The sequence below is a fragment of the Leucoraja erinacea genome, unplaced genomic scaffold (assembly GCF_028641065.1).
Source record: "Leucoraja erinacea ecotype New England unplaced genomic scaffold, Leri_hhj_1 Leri_188S, whole genome shotgun sequence".
Taxonomy (NCBI): Eukaryota; Metazoa; Chordata; class Chondrichthyes; order Rajiformes; family Rajidae; genus Leucoraja; species Leucoraja erinaceus.
In genome coordinates this window covers 41,191-57,995 of record NW_026576089.1, presented here as the reverse complement: position 1 = coordinate 57,995, position 16,805 = coordinate 41,191, and the positions used below count along the sequence as shown (strand labels likewise).

The 16,805-nt window shown below is 48.4% G+C and overlaps 1 protein-coding gene across 2 annotated transcripts in view; it reads right to left on the bottom strand.

Moving 5' to 3' along the window:
* mecp2 (methyl CpG binding protein 2) overlaps nt 1-16,805 on the bottom strand; it is a 57,241-nt gene that overhangs the window by 19,312 nt on the left and 21,124 nt on the right. The window contains exon 1 of one of the 2 annotated variants that reach the window (XM_055666083.1): nt 1,870-2,266. The exons of the other annotated variant lie outside the window; for it this stretch is intronic. Within the exon in view, the coding sequence (XP_055522058.1) occupies nt 1,870-1,952 (83 nt within the window). The 5' untranslated portion in view covers nt 1,953-2,266. Of the gene's footprint in view, nt 1-1,869; nt 2,267-16,805 lie in introns of those variants that run through there. 2 annotated transcript variants of the gene reach the window in all.

Sequence of the window (16,805 nt, the reverse complement as noted above, 5' to 3'; positions counted from 1 at the left end):
CTTAATAACCCCAAAGTGCCTATTGCACCGTATCTGTTTATTTATGTGTGTGTGTATATATATGGTCTATGCTAGGTATGCTAGGTAAAATGCATTTCGTTGTCTCTGTACTGTACACTGACAATGACAATTAAAATTGAATCTGAATCTGAATCTGAATCTGTTACACAAAAAAGCTGGAGAAACTCAGCGGGTGCAGCAGCATCTATGGAGCAAAGGAAATAGGCAACGTTTCGGGCCGAAACCCTTCTTCAGACATATGCTATGCTATATAGACACACTGATCTGTTCTGTATTTATGCCTACAATATTCTCTTGTGCTGCAGCAAGCAAGAATTTCATTGTCCCATCTGGGACACATGACAATAAACTCGATTTGATAATTTTATATGTTTCAATAAGATATCCTCTCATCCTTCTAAACTCCAGAGTGTACAAGCCCAGCCGCTCCATTCTCTCAATCAATCAGATTTATTCCTCACCTACACAATAAAGTGCAGTGAAATGAACTTGCCAGCATCGGTACAATCAAAAAGAACACACTAAATGTTTAACACAAACATCCACCACAGCATTCTTCACTGTGGTGGAAGGCACAAAGAACAGCCAGTCCTCCATTGTTCCCCCTTGGTCGGGGACCATAATCTCCACAGGCCCGCACGTCTGGAAGTTAAGTCCCGAATCGGTGCTTCCCTGCCGTCATTTGAAGATGGACACAAAGCTGGAGTAACTCAGCGGGACCGGCAGCATCTCTGGAGAGAAGCAATGGGTGATGTTTCGGGTCAAGACCCTTCTTCAGTCTGAAAAGAAGGGTCTTGACCCGAAACGTCACCCATTGCTTCTCTCCAGAGATGCTGTCGGTCCCGCTGAGTTACTCCTGCATTTTGGTGTCCATCTTTAATTTTCTGGGCGTAGAAGTGGGGGCGGATCCGGACCACAACGGCCGTGAGCCCCGGCTATCGTTGGAGGCGAGACTTTGCTTGGGCTTGTCCCACTTTCGCCGTCAGTTACGTTGGCGCGCGAAGATTTTGTTCGCTTCAAATATTTCGGAGCTCTGCGCGATGTCACGCACAACTACAGAGCCCTCCGCGCTTCTCAGTGGGACCGGCCCCGCCATGCACGTGTGCCTCAACGCGGTCACATCATTTGCGTGCCAAGGACACGCAAGCAGGCACGGAAATCGCTATCAAAATATGGAGGGGACCGGGGGAGGACACAATTTCTTGGCGGCTCCACGCGCATGCGCACTCACACACGCGAGGCTTCGGAGGCTCAATCCAGCGCTAAATGCAGCTCAACTCTGCCAGTCTCGCCGGGTTAACCTACAGCCCCGCCTGGACTGACGGGACACCAGCGCTGCTTCTCTGCGCTGGCTGTAAACCTGGGCCATATTTCCCGCAAGTCCAGGCAGGGCTGTAGGTTAACCAGGCGGGACAGGCAGAGTTGAGTGCTGGATTTAGCGCTGCTTCTCGGAGCTGGCTGTGGGCCTGGGGGCACCGCGCCCGTCTGACTCCCAACGTGGGGGGTTCTCGGGTGGGGACGGGTCAGCGCCGGAGAGCCGGGATCGATCCTGGCTCCGTGGATGAGGCTCAGGTCTGTGCTGCCCCCATTGCGTGCTGACCAACGTCCCTCTTATCCAATCGGTGCCCTCGATCAGCAGTCCTACCCCCACTGTCTCGCGGAAAGCGGAGATTTCACCGGGTTTTAAAATCCGGATTACAAAAAATGGGGGTGGCAGGGTGGGGGGGGGGGGGGGGGGGGAGACGGTCCCCCCACCTCTCATAACAGGAGCGGACATGTCCCCCGGGATTTCCACCCCTGCAAGCAAGTGGGACAGGCCCTTTAGTCAGCCGCTTCGAGTTCACTCACCAGCCAGGGAAGCCTAGTAGTGTGGGGGAGCAACTCCGAACTTCTGTGGCACTGTGCAGCCTGCTCTTCAGGATTAACTTCATTCCAAAGTTCCAAGACAAAGGAGCCACCTTAACTTCAAAAGCTGCACCGAAAGACAGGCCCCGGCAAACAGGATGAAAGACCCAAAGATCAGTTAAGTTTTAAACGTAGCAACGAGCTGACTGGATTAAAAAAACCCAATGAAAATAATATGCAAATAAAGGAAAGAAATAACAATTCAGCCGAGCCGTGGAACATCCAAGGGAAGAATTCCAATTGGATTAACAATCGGAAAGCCTGCCAATGCTCAGGCTGGGCTGAAGATGTGCCGCTGCCAACAGGAAGTGGGAACATACGTAATCAGTGGCTGTGGTGCGCCTCAGCCCGAGTGGAGGAATTTCCACACACCCCACACCTTGAACAAGACGCATTCTCAGTCACGAGGCAGCCAACTGCAGCCCGCTGCTTTGCAAAACAAAAAAGACACAAAGTGCTGGAGTAACGCAGCAGGTCAGACAGCATCTCCAAGGAACACGGATAGGTGACGTAATAACAAGGGATGGCAGATTATTAAATTTAGAAGATTGAGGGGGGATCTTACAGAAACTTACAAAATTCTTAAGGGGTTGGACAGGCTAGATGCAGGAAGATTGTTGGGGAAATCCAGAACAAGGGGCCACACATTTTAAGGATAAGGGGGAAATCTTTTAGGACCGAGATGAGGAAAACATTTTTCACACAGAGAATGGTGAATCTGTGGAATTCTCTGCCACAGAGGGTAGTTGAGGCCAGTTCATTGGCTATATTTAAGAGGGAGTTAGATGTGGCCCTTGTGGCTAAAGGGATCGGGGGTATGGAGAGAAGGCAGGTACGGGATACTGAGTTGGATGATCAGCCATGATCACATTAAATGGCGGTGCTGGATCGAAGGGCCAAATGGCCTCTACTCCTGCACCTATTGTCTATTGAAACTTTGCCTATTTCCTTTGCTCCAAAGATGCTGCCTCACCCGCTGAGTTTTTCCAGCATTTAAGTCTACCTTCGATTTTCCAGCATCTGCAGTTCCTTCTTAAGCATGTTTATCCAAACTCTCCTTGTAGCCAATATCCCCATAGCCCAGTCAGGAAACCTTTCACTGTACCTCGGTACACGTGACAATAAACTAAACTGATAACTGAGGATCGGCTGCTCTAGATGTCAGCCGATCTACATCGGTGAGACTAAGCGGAGGTTGGGCGATCGTTTCGCCGAACACCTCCGCTCGGTCCGCAAGAACCTACCTGACCTCCCGGTGGCTCAGCACTTCAACTCCCCCTCCCATTCCCAGTCCGACCTCTCTGTCCTGGGTCTCCTCCATTGCCAGAGTGAGCAACACCGGAAATTGGGTGGGGAGTCTGCATCCTGCGGGCATGAAAATTGAATTCTCCCAATTTTGTTAGCCCTTGCTGTCTCCTCCCCTTCCTCAGCCCTCGGGCTGTCTTCTCCCATCCCCCCGACCTCGGGCTCCTCCTCCTCCTCCCTTTTCCCTGCCACCCCCTATCTGTCTGAAGAAGGGTTTCGGCCCGAAACGTTGCCTATTTCCTTCGCTCCATAGATGCTGCTGCACCCGCTGAGTTTCTCCGGCACTTTTATCGAACAAGGAACTGCAGATGTCCGAAGGGTCCCCACCCAAAATTTCACCGATCCAACTCTCTGCCTGACCCCACTGAGTTACTTCAGCACACTAAAGTGTGTCTTCTTTAGCACGTAAAGGTATCTCGCTAAACCTAAGAGAAGGCTGCGTCCAGGAATAGCTGCGAGCAAATCCAGGGAAATGTAACCAGACGGAAAACACACAGCGACTTATGAAAACAGAACCCAGTATTGAGAATTTCAAAGGCATGAGAATTAAGCCTGACATCACTGATGTGTGTGTGCGTGCGTGTCTATGAAACCTCAAAGACCCAAGAGCACAATTAAGCAACCACATCATTTTACATGTCTGCTGAACCAACAGGGATCCCCCTTCATGCATCTTGCAGGACAAAAAAGAGCCATCAGTGTTCACATTCTCTCACCCCACACCATGTCCAATATTCCCTTGAACTGCAAGTTTCGGGACATTATATAACCATATAACAATTCCAGCACGGAAACAGGCCATCTCGGCCCTTCTAGTCCGTGCCGGACACTGTACTCTCACCTAGTCCCATCTACCTGCACTCAGACCATAACCCTCCATTCCTTTCCCGTCCATATACCTATCCAATTTATTTTTACATGATAAAATCGAACCTGCCGGCCTCCACCACTTCCACGGGAGGCTCATTCCACACAGCTACCACTCTCCGAGTAAAGATGTTACCCCTAAACTTCTGTCCCGTAATTCTCAAATCATGTCAAGTCAAGTCAAGCCACATTTATTTCTATAGCACATTAAAAAAACAACTCTCGTTGGCCAAAGTGCTTAACATTTGTTATAAGAATAGTATAAACAAACAAACTACATACTTTTTTCACACAGAGAGTGGTGAATCTCTGGAACTCTCTGCCACAGAGGGTAGTTGAGGCCAGTTCATTGGCTATATTTAAGAGGGAGTTAGATGTGGCCCTTCTGGCTAAGGGGATCAGGGGGTATGGAGAGAAGGCAGGTACGGGATACTGAGTTGGATGATCAGCCATGATCATATTGAATGGCGGTGCAGGCTCGAAGGGCCGAATGGCCTACTCCTGCACCTAATTTCTATGTTTCTATACATATATATATATATGTAGCCCTCACTCAGTGGACGTCAGGAAAGGCTTGGGAGTATAGATAAGATTTTAGTCTTGACTTAAAGGAGTCGATGGAGGGGGCTGTTCGTTCTGATGGGAAGGGGGGTGCTGTTCCACAGTCTAGGGGCGGCAACCGCAAAGGCTCGGTCGATCGCCCCTGAGCTTGTGCCTAGACCGCGGGATATTCAGCAACCCCAAGTCGGCCGATCTGAGGGACCTGGAGGTGGAGTGGTGGGTGAGAAGACTTTTAATGTAGGATGGGAGCAAGCCCATTGAGGGCTTTGTAGACATAGAGGAGGGTCTTGAAATGTATACGGAACCTCACAGGGAACCAGTGGAGAGAGGCCAGGATCGGGGTGATGTGATGCGGTCCCTTTTTCGGGTGCCCGTCAGGAGTCTCGGCGTTTTGGACCAGTTGCAGACGGGACAGGGAAGATTGGCTGATGCCAGTGTAAAGGGAGTTGCAGTAATCTAAGCGGGAGGCCTCTTGTTTGAATCTTCCCTACTATCAATGGAAAAAGCTTATCCACGTTAACTCTGTCTATCCCTCTTATAATTTTAAAGACCTCTATCAAGCCCCCCCTTAACCTTCTGCGCTCCAGAGAATAAAGCCCTAACTTGTTCAACCTTTCTCTGTAACTTAGGTGCTGAAACCCAGGCAACATTCTAGTAAATCTCCTCTGTACGCTCTCTATTTTGTTGACATCTTTCCTATAATTAGGCGTCCAAAATTGTACACCATACTCCAGAATTAGCCTCACCAATGCCTTGTACAATTTTAACATTACATCCCAACTTCTATACTCAATGCTCTGATTTATAAAGGCCAGCACACCAAAAGCTTTCTTTTAACAAAGGAAAATGGCCGAGACGAGTCACACAATGCAACAACAGAGCTATTAACCCCTGGGGGGGACAGGGAATGCTTCAGCTGAACGCTGCCAGGCATTAATTGAATGTTTTCACATCGTCAGGCCCAGTTAACTGCTGCCACTCTCCTGTCCTCCCCCCCCCCCCCCCCCCCCCCCCCCCCCCCAGGGTCAGAGGACCTCGGTGCTCAAACAGAAACATTTGATCCGCTCCACGGTCATTTGCAACTGCGTACGGAACACACCGCCCGCTAGTCGCGCCCGCTTCCTCTGGGCCCTGCCTGACGCAAACAGCAAGCTCTGTCCTTTCAACCCCAAACTAACAATGCAGAATGAGATTCAGGGGACTCTGCTGAAGAGGCAGAGATAGTGTAGACCAAAGTTCTTAGAGCGGGGTGGAAATGTCAAAGGCTGCAGGTCATGGAGAGCCCGAGAGGGCAGCTGGCGGGGTAACATGGAGAAGGAACTCAACCCGAAACGTCACCTATTCATGTACTCCACAGATGCTGCCTGACCCGCTGAGTTACTCCAGCACTCTGTGAAACGTCACCTATCCATGTTCTCCACACAGATGCTGCCTGACCCGCTGAGTTACTCCAGCACTCTGAAACGTCACCTATCCACGTTCTCCACAGATGCTGCCTGACCCGCTGAGTTACTCCAGCACTCTGTGAAACGTCACCTATCCATGTTCTCCACAGATGCTGCCTGACCCGCTGAGTTACTCCAGCACTCTGTGAAACGTCACCTATCCACATTCTCCACAGATGCTGCCTGACCCGCTGAGTTACTCCAGCACTCTGTGAAACGTCGCCTATCCATGTTCTCCACAGATGCTGCCTGACCCGCTGAGTTACTCCAGCACTCTGTGAAACGTCACCTATCCATGTACTCCACAGATGCTGCCTGACCCACTGAGTTACTCCAGCATTCTGTGAAACGTCACCTATCCATGTTCTCCACAGATGCTGCCTGACCCGCTGAGTTACTCCAGCACTCTGTGAAACGTCACCTATCCATGTACTCCACAGATGCTGCCTGACCCGCTGAGTTACTCCAGCACTCTGTGAAACGTCACCTATCCACATTCTCCACAGATGCTGCCTGACCCGCTGAGTTACTCCAGCACTCTGTGTCCAAGAGTCAAGTTTTTTTGCTCTAAGTTCCAGCATCTGCAGTCTCATGTGCCTCGGACTATCTTTGATCGGACTTTACCTTGCACTAGATGTTATTCCTTTCTCATGTATCTGTACACTGTAAATGGCACGATTGTAATCATGTGTAATCATTTATAACAAGAGGAATCGAATAGAGGAGCAAAGAGGTCCTTCTGCAGTTGTACAGGACCCTAGTGAGACCACACCTGGAGTATTGTATACAGTTATGGTCCCCTAATTTGAGGAAGGACATTCTTGCTATTGAGGGAGCCCAGCGTAGGTTCACCAGGTTAATTCCCGGGATGGCGGGACTGTCATATGCTGAGAGAATGTGGAGCGGCTGTGGGCTTGTACACTCCGGAGTTTAGAAGGATGAGAGGGCTTCTCATTGAAACATATAAGATTGTTAAGGGCTTGGACACTCGAGGCAGGAAACATGTTCCCGATGTTGGGGGAGTCCAGAACCAGGGGCCACAGTTTAAGAATAAGGAGTAAGCCATTTAGAACGGAGACGAGGAAACACTTTTTATCACAGAGTGGCGAGTCTGTGGAATTCTCTGCCTCAGAGGCCGGTTCTCTGGATGCTTTCAAGAGAGAGCTCTTAAAGATAGCGGAGTCAGGGGATATGGGGAGAAGGCAGGAACGGGGTACTGATTGGGGATGATCAGCCATGATCACATTGAATGTCAATGCTGGCTCGAAGGGCCAAATGGCCTCTACTCCAGCACCTATTGTCTAGTCTTTCCGCTGACTGGTTAGAAACATAGAAACATAGAAATTAGGTGCAGGAGTAGGCCATTCGGCCCTTCGAGCCTGCACCATTCGCCATTCAATATGATCATCCAACTCAGTATCCTGTCTCTCTCTCCAAACCCCCTGATCCCTTTAGCCACAAGGGTCACATCTAACTCCCTCTTAAATATAGCCAATGAACTGGCCTCAACTACCCTCTGTGGCAGAGAGTTCCAGAGATTCACCACTCTGTGTGAAAAAAGTTCTTCTCATCTCGGTTTTAAAGGATTTCCCCCTTAGCACGCAACAAAAGCTTTTCACGGTACCTTGGTACACGTGACAATAAGCTAAACTAAACCGATTGTTCCCCTTGCTTTATTTGAAGCACTGAGCATCGACTATGTGCCAGAATTGTGGAAAAACTGTGCAGGTGCTAAATTAAGTGCATAGACAGTTTAAAATAGCACAAATACTGGGGGACCCGAATTAATAAACTTTGCAAACAGTAGTAATTAACACAGTGGCAACTTCAGTCTTGATATCAACGCCAACCAACAAAACAACAAGAATCGTAGCAGATCATTAGCACGTACCAATTCAATATTTACACACAATATCAATGAATCATCACACTTTGGAATTTCTCTCTAGAAAAAGGCACAGTCAGTCAGTCTGAAGAAGGGTTTCAGCCCGAAACCTCGCCTATTTCCTTCACTCCATAGATGCTGCTGCACCCGCTGAGTTTCTCCAGCATTTTTGTGTACCTTCGATTTTCCAGCATCTGCAGTTCCTTCTTGAATATTTATGAAACATAGAAACATAGAAATTAGGTGCAGGAGTAGGCCATTCGGCCCCTTCGAGCCTGCACCGCCATTTAATATGATCATGGCTGATCATCCAACTCAGTATCCCGTACCTGCCTTCTCTCCATACCCTCTGATCCCCTTGGCCACAAGGGCCACATCTAACTCCCTCTTAAATATAGCCAATGAACTGGCCTCAACTACCCTCTGTGGCAGAGAGTTCCAGAGATTCACCACTCTGTGTGAAAAAAGTTCTCCTCATCTCGGTTTTAAAGGATTCCCCCTTATCCTTAAGCTGTGACCCCTTGTTCTGGACTTCCCTAACATCAGGAACAATCTTCCTGCATCTAGCCTGTCCAACCCCTTAAGAATTTTGTAAGTTTCTATAAGATCCCCTCTCAATCTCCTAAATTCTAGAGAGTGAAGAAAGACTGGATAGACTTCAGGTTCCTATTAAATCTTTCTCCCTTTCAACAATATCCTCTGGTTCTTGTTTCCCCAACTCTAGGTCAAAGACACCCATTCCCTGGTGCCCCTTGTTCATTAATTAGTCCTGGGATGGCAGGACTTTCATATGAAGAAAGACTGGATAGACTCGGTTTGTACTCGCTAGAATTTAGAAGATTGAGGGGGGATCTTATAGAAACTCACAAAATTCTAAGGGGTTGGACAGGCTAGATGCAGGAAGATTGTTCCCGATGTTGGGGAAGTCCAGAAGAAGGGGTCACAGTTTAAGAATAAGGGGGAAATCTTTTAGGACCGAGATGAGGAAAACATTTTTTTTTCACACAGAGAGTGGTGAATCTGTGGAATTCTCTGCCACAGAAGGTAGTTGAGGCCACACAGTTCATTGGCTATATTTAAGAGGAGTTAGAGGGTTCAGGGGTTATGGAGAGAAGGCAGGTACAGGATACTGAGTTGGATGATCAGCCATGATCATATTGAATGGCGGTGCAGGCTCGAATGGCCGAATGGCCTACTCCTGCACCTATTTTCTATGTTTCTATGACATTCCTGGCCAGGACCTGCCCCGAAAGCAATAGACAACCCGCAACCGCTTGAGTACAGGCGTCGGACGCTATGGAGTAGCAATGAAGAGGTGGGGCATTGTGGACAGCGAGCTCCTCCTGCGAGTGTGGGGGCCCAACACAGACAGTGGAGCACACAGTCACCTGTTGCCCCAAACACCGGCCACCGAATGGTGAACGAGGTCTGATTGACCTGGAAGACGACACGTTGGCCCGGCTCGCCTCAACGGAGCTGCAGGTCTAAACGACATACGATCAAGTCTACCTTCGATTTTCCAGCATCTGCAGTTCCTTCTTAAACAGTTAAAGCCCTGTCTCACTGTACGAGTTCATTCAAGAGCTCTCCCGAGTTTAAAAAAAAAATCAAACCCGTGGTAAGCACGTAGAATGTACGTCGGAGCTCCGGGACGTCTCTTAGCGGCTCGTAACGCTAACGGCAGGTACTCTGGAAACGCGGTTTGCTCGGGAAGACTCGCGAAAATGTTTCAACATGTTGAAAAATGTCCACGTGCGCCCAGAATACCTACGAGCCGCTATTACCGTAAATCTCCGAGTTTGAATCAGGGCAAACTCGGGAGAACTCTTGAATGAACTCTTGAATGAACTCGTACAGTGGGACTGGGCTATTAGTATTCCACTCAGTTTTGACCTCGATAATCTTTTTACCAATTCCTGTTCCCACATGGTCCGAGTAATTGTTCCAGTCTAACTTTGCTGTTCCATTGCCCAAGTGGCTGTTCTTCACAAGTGAATGAAGAGAAACTCAGCGGGTGAGGCAGCATCTATGGAGAGAAGGATTTGGCAATGTTTCGTCGCCAATTCCGTCTCTCCATAGATGCTGCCGCACCCGCTGAGTTTCTCCAGCATTTTTTGTCTACCTTTGATTTTTTTTTTCCAGCATCTGCAGTTCTTTCTTAAACAAAGTCAGAGTATAGAAGAGAGATCGAGCAACTGTCCATATGGTGCCAACGCAATAACCTGGCCCTCAACACCAGCAAAACCAAGGAACTGATTGTGGACTTTGGAAGGAGTAGGAGGGGGACCCACAGCCCCATTTATATCAACGGGTCGATGGTTGAAAGGGTCAAGAGCTTCAAATTCCTGGGCGTGCACATCCCTGAAGATCTTTCCTGGTCCGAGAACACTAATGCAATTATCAAGAAAGCTCATCAGCGCCTCTACTTCCTGAGAAGATTACGGAGAGTCGGTTTGTCAAGGAAGACTCTCTCTAACTTCTACAGGTGCACAGTAGAGAGCATGCTGACCGGTTGCATCGTGGCTTGGTTCGGCAATTTGAGCGCCCTGGAGAGGAAAAGACTACAAAAAGTAGTAAACACTGCCCAGTCCATCATCGGCTCTGACCTCCCCACCATCAAGGGGATTTATCGCAGTATCTGCCTCAAAAAGGCTGGCAGTATCATCAAAGACCCACACCATCCTGGCCACACACTCATCTCCCTGCTACCTTCAGGAGCAGATGAGGGCATTTGATCCAATTTGTGATCCCAGCTACAAAGACAGACTGATTCCAGGGATGTCAGGACTGTCTTATGAAGAAAGACTGGATAGACTTGGTTTATACTCTCTAGAATTTAGGAGATTGAGAGGGGATCTTATAGAAACTTACAAAATTCTTAAGGGGTTGGACAGAGGCTAGATGCAGGAAGATTGCTCCCGATGTTGGGGAAGTCCAGGACAAGGGGTCACAGCTTAAGGATAAGGGGGAAATCCTTTAAAACCGAGATGAGAAGAACTTTTTTCACACAGAGAGTGATGAATCTCTGGAACTCTCTGCCACAGAGGGTAGTCGAGGCCAGTTCATTGGCTATATTTAAGAGGGAGTTAGATGTGGCCCTTGTGGCTAAGGGGATCAGAGGGTATGGAGAGAAGGCAGGTACGGGATACTGAGTTGGATGATCAGCCATGATCATATTGAATCGCGAATGGTGCAGGCTCGAAGGGCCGAATGGCCTACTCCTGCACCTATTTTCTATGTTTCTATGTGTACAGCAATTCGTTCTTCCCCCGCACAATTAAAGCATGGAATAATCTCCACCCAACTATAGTTATCCAACCAGATGCAACTGCATTTAAAGTAGCTCTTTCTTCCCAATAACCCTTTCTGGCTTAAGCCCTCCCTTCACCACCTCCAGTTTAAATTCCATTTGGAATATTTTGGAGAACCAAGAGACCAAGAACCAAGAACCAAGTCAAGCTGCGCTCATTGTCCACAAACCCAATGTTGCTGAAAATTTTTGAGCATGTTGAAAATCCAGCGGCAACCAGAAAGACGCTACGACTCTTTGGGGCGACTGAGGAGACGACTCACGACACCCCAGCCTAGTCGCCTAAAAAATAGCCTAAGCAGGACAGACCCTTAAGAACCCCAGTCGCTGGAGCGTTAAGGTCACAGCACTCTCCCCCCGTGGCGCACATTTGTCAAAATCTTTCCTTTATTCCACATCAAAGGGTCTACTTTGACTGAGGAGTATTTTGGGATATCCTGGAGTCCCTTTACATAATGATCATTGTGGTTTTAAATAGATCGTTGAATGTCAACACTTGATCAGATAGTTACATGCACAAATGGAAAATACCTTCCAGTCAACATGCAAGGACAGAAAGCCTGCAACGGCGTGCGGTTTGCTTCAGTTTAGATTAGAAATACAGCACGGAAACAGGCCCTTCAGCCCACTGGGTCCGCTCCGACTGGCGATCCCCGCCATTCTACACCCACGAGGGACACATTTATTTTTACATTTACCAAGCTCGAAGGGCCGAATGGCCGACTCCTGCACCTATTGTCGTCTATTGTCAATTAACCTCTGAACCTGCACATCTTTGGAATGTGGGGGGAAACCGGAGCACCCAGAGAAAACCCACGCGGTCACGGGGAGAACGTACAAACTCCGTACAGACAGCATCCATAGTCATAGAAACATAGACAATAGGTGCAGGAGGAGGCCATTCGGCACTTCGAGCCAGCACCGCCATTCATTGTGATCATGGCTGATCGTCCCCAATCCATAACCCGTGCCTGCCTTCTCCCCATACCCCTCGACTCCACTAGCCCCTAGAGCTCTATCTAACTCCCTCTTAAATCCATCCAGCGACTTGGCCTCCACTGCCCTCTGTGGCAGGGAATTCCACAAATTCACAACTCTCTGGGTGAAAAAGTTTTTTCTCACCTCGGTCTTAAATAACCTCCCCTTTATTCTAAGACTGTGTGTTGTCCCTGGTTCTGGACTCGCCCCACATTGGGAACATTTTTCTTGCATCTAGCTTGTCCAGTCCTTTTATAATTTTATATGTTTCTATAAGATCCCCCCCACCTCATCCTTCTAAACTCCAGGTAACTCAAGCCTAGTCTTTTCAATCTTTCCTCGTATGACAGTCCCGCCATCCCAGGGATCAATCTCGTGAACCTACGCTGCACAAGGATGCCTCAATCACAAGGATGTCCTTCCTCAAATTAGGAGACCAAAACTGTACACAATACTCCAGATGTGGTCTCACCAGAGCCCTATACAACTGCAGAAGGACCTCTTTACCCCTATACTGAAATCCTCTTGTTATGAAGGCCAACAGGCAAAAACTGTACACAATACTTATGGTCTCACCAGAGCCCTATACAACTGCAGAAGGACCTCTTTACCCCTATACTGAAATCCTCTTGTTATGAAGGCCAACAGGCAAAAACTGTACACAATACTCCAGATGTGGTCTCACCAGAGCCCTATACAACTGCAGAAGGACCTCTTTACCCCTATACTAAAATCCTCTTGTTATGAAGGCCAACAGGCAAAAACTGTACACAATACTCCAGACGTGGTCTCACCAGAGCCCTGTACAACTGCAGTCAGGATCGAACCCGGGTCTCTGGTGCTGTGCTGCACAGATACGGTGAGTAGCCAATGTATAAAGTAAAACTAAATCCGTGTAAATCTTCCCTGCACCCGACCCACCTTAACGACATCGGACACAAATTGGGGACTCGGTCGGCCATCTTCCAACTGCAGGTGTCAACCTGCTGAGCTTTCTCTCCATTTTGCTTCTCAGTTAGCCAGCATCCCTCATTTCTATTCCGTTAGAAGCCAGTCACCTCTCAGAGCTACTAAAAATGCACAGCTTTGGATGAGCAGGCTTGGGGTTTTTAATTTCCAGCTAGACGATCCTCTTTACATACATTAGGCAAATCCAGCACACTTCCATTGCCCATCACAATTTATAAAGATAAATTGAAATTCGCTGCGTGTGGCACAATTATAACATCCTAATGGCTTTTTCCCCCCGTTTAAAAAACGCCACCAATCCTTATCTTAATTTTAGGCGATAAGAAGAGGAGAAAATGGGCAATTTCCCTCTGAAATTGAGTCATCATATGGCAGTCAATTAAGCTAGAGGTTTAAGGCCAATATAGACCACGGCAAGGGCGGCATTGTGGCACAGCTGTAGAGCTACTGCCTCACAGCACCAGAGACAGTTCGATCCCAACTACAGGCTGTAGTTTGTATGTTCTCCCGGTGACCTGCGTGGGTTTTCTCCGAGATCTTCGGTATTCTGAGGAAAGACATTCTTGCCATAGAGGGAGTACAGAGAAGGTTCACCACACTGATTCCTGGGATGGCAGGACTTTCACATGAAGAAAAATTGGATAGACTCGGCTTGTATTCGCTGGAATTTAGAAGATTGAGGGGGGATCTTATAGAAACTAACAAACTTCTTAAGGGGTTGGACAGGCTAGATGCAGGAAGATTGTTCCCGATGTTGGGGAAGTCTAGAACAAGGGGTCACAGTTTAAGGATAAGGGGGAAATCTTTTAGGGCTGAGATGAGAAAAAACATTTTTCTTCACACAGAGAGTGGTGAATCTGTGGAATTCTCTGCCACAGAAGGTAGTTGAGGCCAGTTCATTGGCTATATTTAAGAGGGAGTTAGATGTGGCCCTTGTGGCTAAAGGGATCAGGGGGTACGGAGAGAAGGCAGGTATGGGATACCGAGTTGGATGATCAGCCATGATCATATTGAATGGCGAATGGTGCAGGCTCGAAGGGCCGAATGGCCTCTACTCCTACACCCATTTTCTATGTTTCTATGTTTGGATGACTCTGAAATTGAGTCATCATATGGCAGTCAATTAAGCTGGAGGTTTAAGGCCAATATAGACCACGGCAAGGGTGGCATTGTGGCACAGCTGTAGAGCTACTGCCTCACAGCGCCAGAGACAGTTCGACTGCCACACTCCAAAGCCAAAAAGGTTTGTAGGTTAATCGGCATGGTAAAAATGTTAAACTGTCCCTAGTGTATGTGGGCTAGTGTTAGTGAGCAGGGGTCGCTGGCTGGTGCCAACTCGGTGGGCCGAAGGGCCTGTTTCTGCGCTGTATCTCTAAACTAAACCCCTCACCCACAAAAGGAACAGCTTCTGGCCTCTCAGTTGGCAATGCAAACTAACTCACTGTTGAATTTTGCTGCAGTCTCCTTTCCCAATGTTATCCTCTGTAAGAATAGACAATAGACAATAGGTGCAGGAGTAGAGGCCATTCGGCCCTTTGCGCCAGCACCGCCATTCAATGTGATCACGGCTGATCATCCTCAATCAGTACCCCATTCCTGCCTTCTCCCCATGTCCCCTGACTCCGCTATCTTTAAGAGCCCTATCTAGCTCTCTCTTGAAAGCATCCAGAGAACCTGCCTCCACCGCCCTCTGAGGCAGAGAATTCCACAGACTCACCACTCTGTGAGAAAAAGTGTTTCCTCTTCTCCGTTCTAAATGGCCGACCCCTTATTGTTAAACTGTGTGTGGACCCTGGTTCTGGACTCCCCCAACATCGGGAACATGTTTCTTGCCTCTAGCGTGTCCAAACCCTTAATAATCGTATATGTTTCAATGAGATGCCCTCTCATCCTTCTAAACTCCAGAGTGTACAAGCCCAGTTGCTCCATTCTCTCAGCATATGACAGTCCCACCATCCTGGAAATTAACCTTGTAAACCTACGCTGAGTTCCCTCAATAAATAGCAAGAATGTCCTTCCTCAAATTAGGGGACCAAAAGTGCACACAATACTCCAGGTGTGGTCTCACTAGGGCCCTGTACAACTGGAGAATAACCTCTTTGCTCCTATATTCGATTCTTAATAATAATAATAATAATTTTATTTATAGAGCACTTTAAAAACAAACATAGCTGCAACAAAGTGCTGTACATCACTAATCGTTGACAAAAAAGTTAATACACACCAAAAATAACAATCAAAAGAAATAGTAGGAAAAGACATGTAAAATAAAGAAACATCAAAAACACCACAAACAGAAGCAAAGCCTCAGGCATGGTCAAAAGCCAGGGAGTACAAATGTGTTTTAACACTGGATTTGAAGATGGACAGTGAGGGGGCCTGTCTGATGTGCAACGGCAGGGTGTTCCAGAGTGCCGGAGCAGCAACAGAGAAGGCTCTATCCCCTCTGTGCCTCCGACTAGACCTCGGTACCTCCAGGAGCAGCTGACCAGCTGACCCGAGGGACCGGGCAGGAGCGTATGGGTGGAGCAGCTCAGAGAGGTAAGGCGGGGCGAGCCCATTCAGAGATTTAAAAACAAATAACAGTATCTTAAAATGAACTCGAAAGTGCACCTTCTTGTTATAGAGGCCAACATGCCATTCGCTTTCTTCACTGCCTGTTGTTCCTGCATGCTTATTTTAGCTTGATGCAGCACACAATTGGAGGGGTGGTACACTGGCAGCTGAATGCCTACAGGAAGGATCTCAATTCCTCACTTCCCCCCCCCCCCCCTACCTCCGACCTCCCCACCGCAATTCACAGCTCCTTGCAACATTTATCCACAACAGTTCTTGGACAGCGTTTCCTTAAATCTTCAAATGCCTTCGCAGAGGCAGCCGCCCGCCTCTGGAGAGAAACAACCCCCAGGCAGAGATTTCCATAACAACAAAGTGGAATATAGTAAACAGAGCAGCTACAGATTTCGTCAGAGAAAAGCTGAACTATTTTCACATGAGAAGTGAGCTTCCACTACAGCATAGCAAAGCCAGGCATGTGCAGAGTAGGACATTCCTTTGTGCTGTCAATATCTTGCCTTGCACACCACAGCCTGCCTCACATAGCTTCGTGGTAGGGGGTGGGGAACTAACACCTCTACCTCCAAAGAAGGATTAGGAATTTCGCCATGACCCCAACAACCCTCACCAGCCTCTACAGTTGCACCGTGGAAAGCGTTTTATCGGGATGTGTCACAACTTGGTTTGAGAACAGCTCCACCCAAGACCCGCAAGAAATTGTAAGAGAGTTATGCCCCTGTCCCAGTTAGCAAACCTGAACGGAAACCTCTGGAGACTTTGCGCCCCACCCAAGGTTTCCGTGCGGTTCCCGGAAGTTGCAGGCAGTGGAAGCAGGTAGGGAGACTGACAAAAACCTCCGGGGACCCACGGAAACCTTGGGTGGGGCGCAAAGTCTCCAGGGGTTTCCGTTCAGGTTTCGTGAGTGGGACAGGGGCATAATGGACGCAGCCCAGACCATCGCGCAAACTAACCTCTCTTCCATCGACAGCTCGAGCTGCCTCGG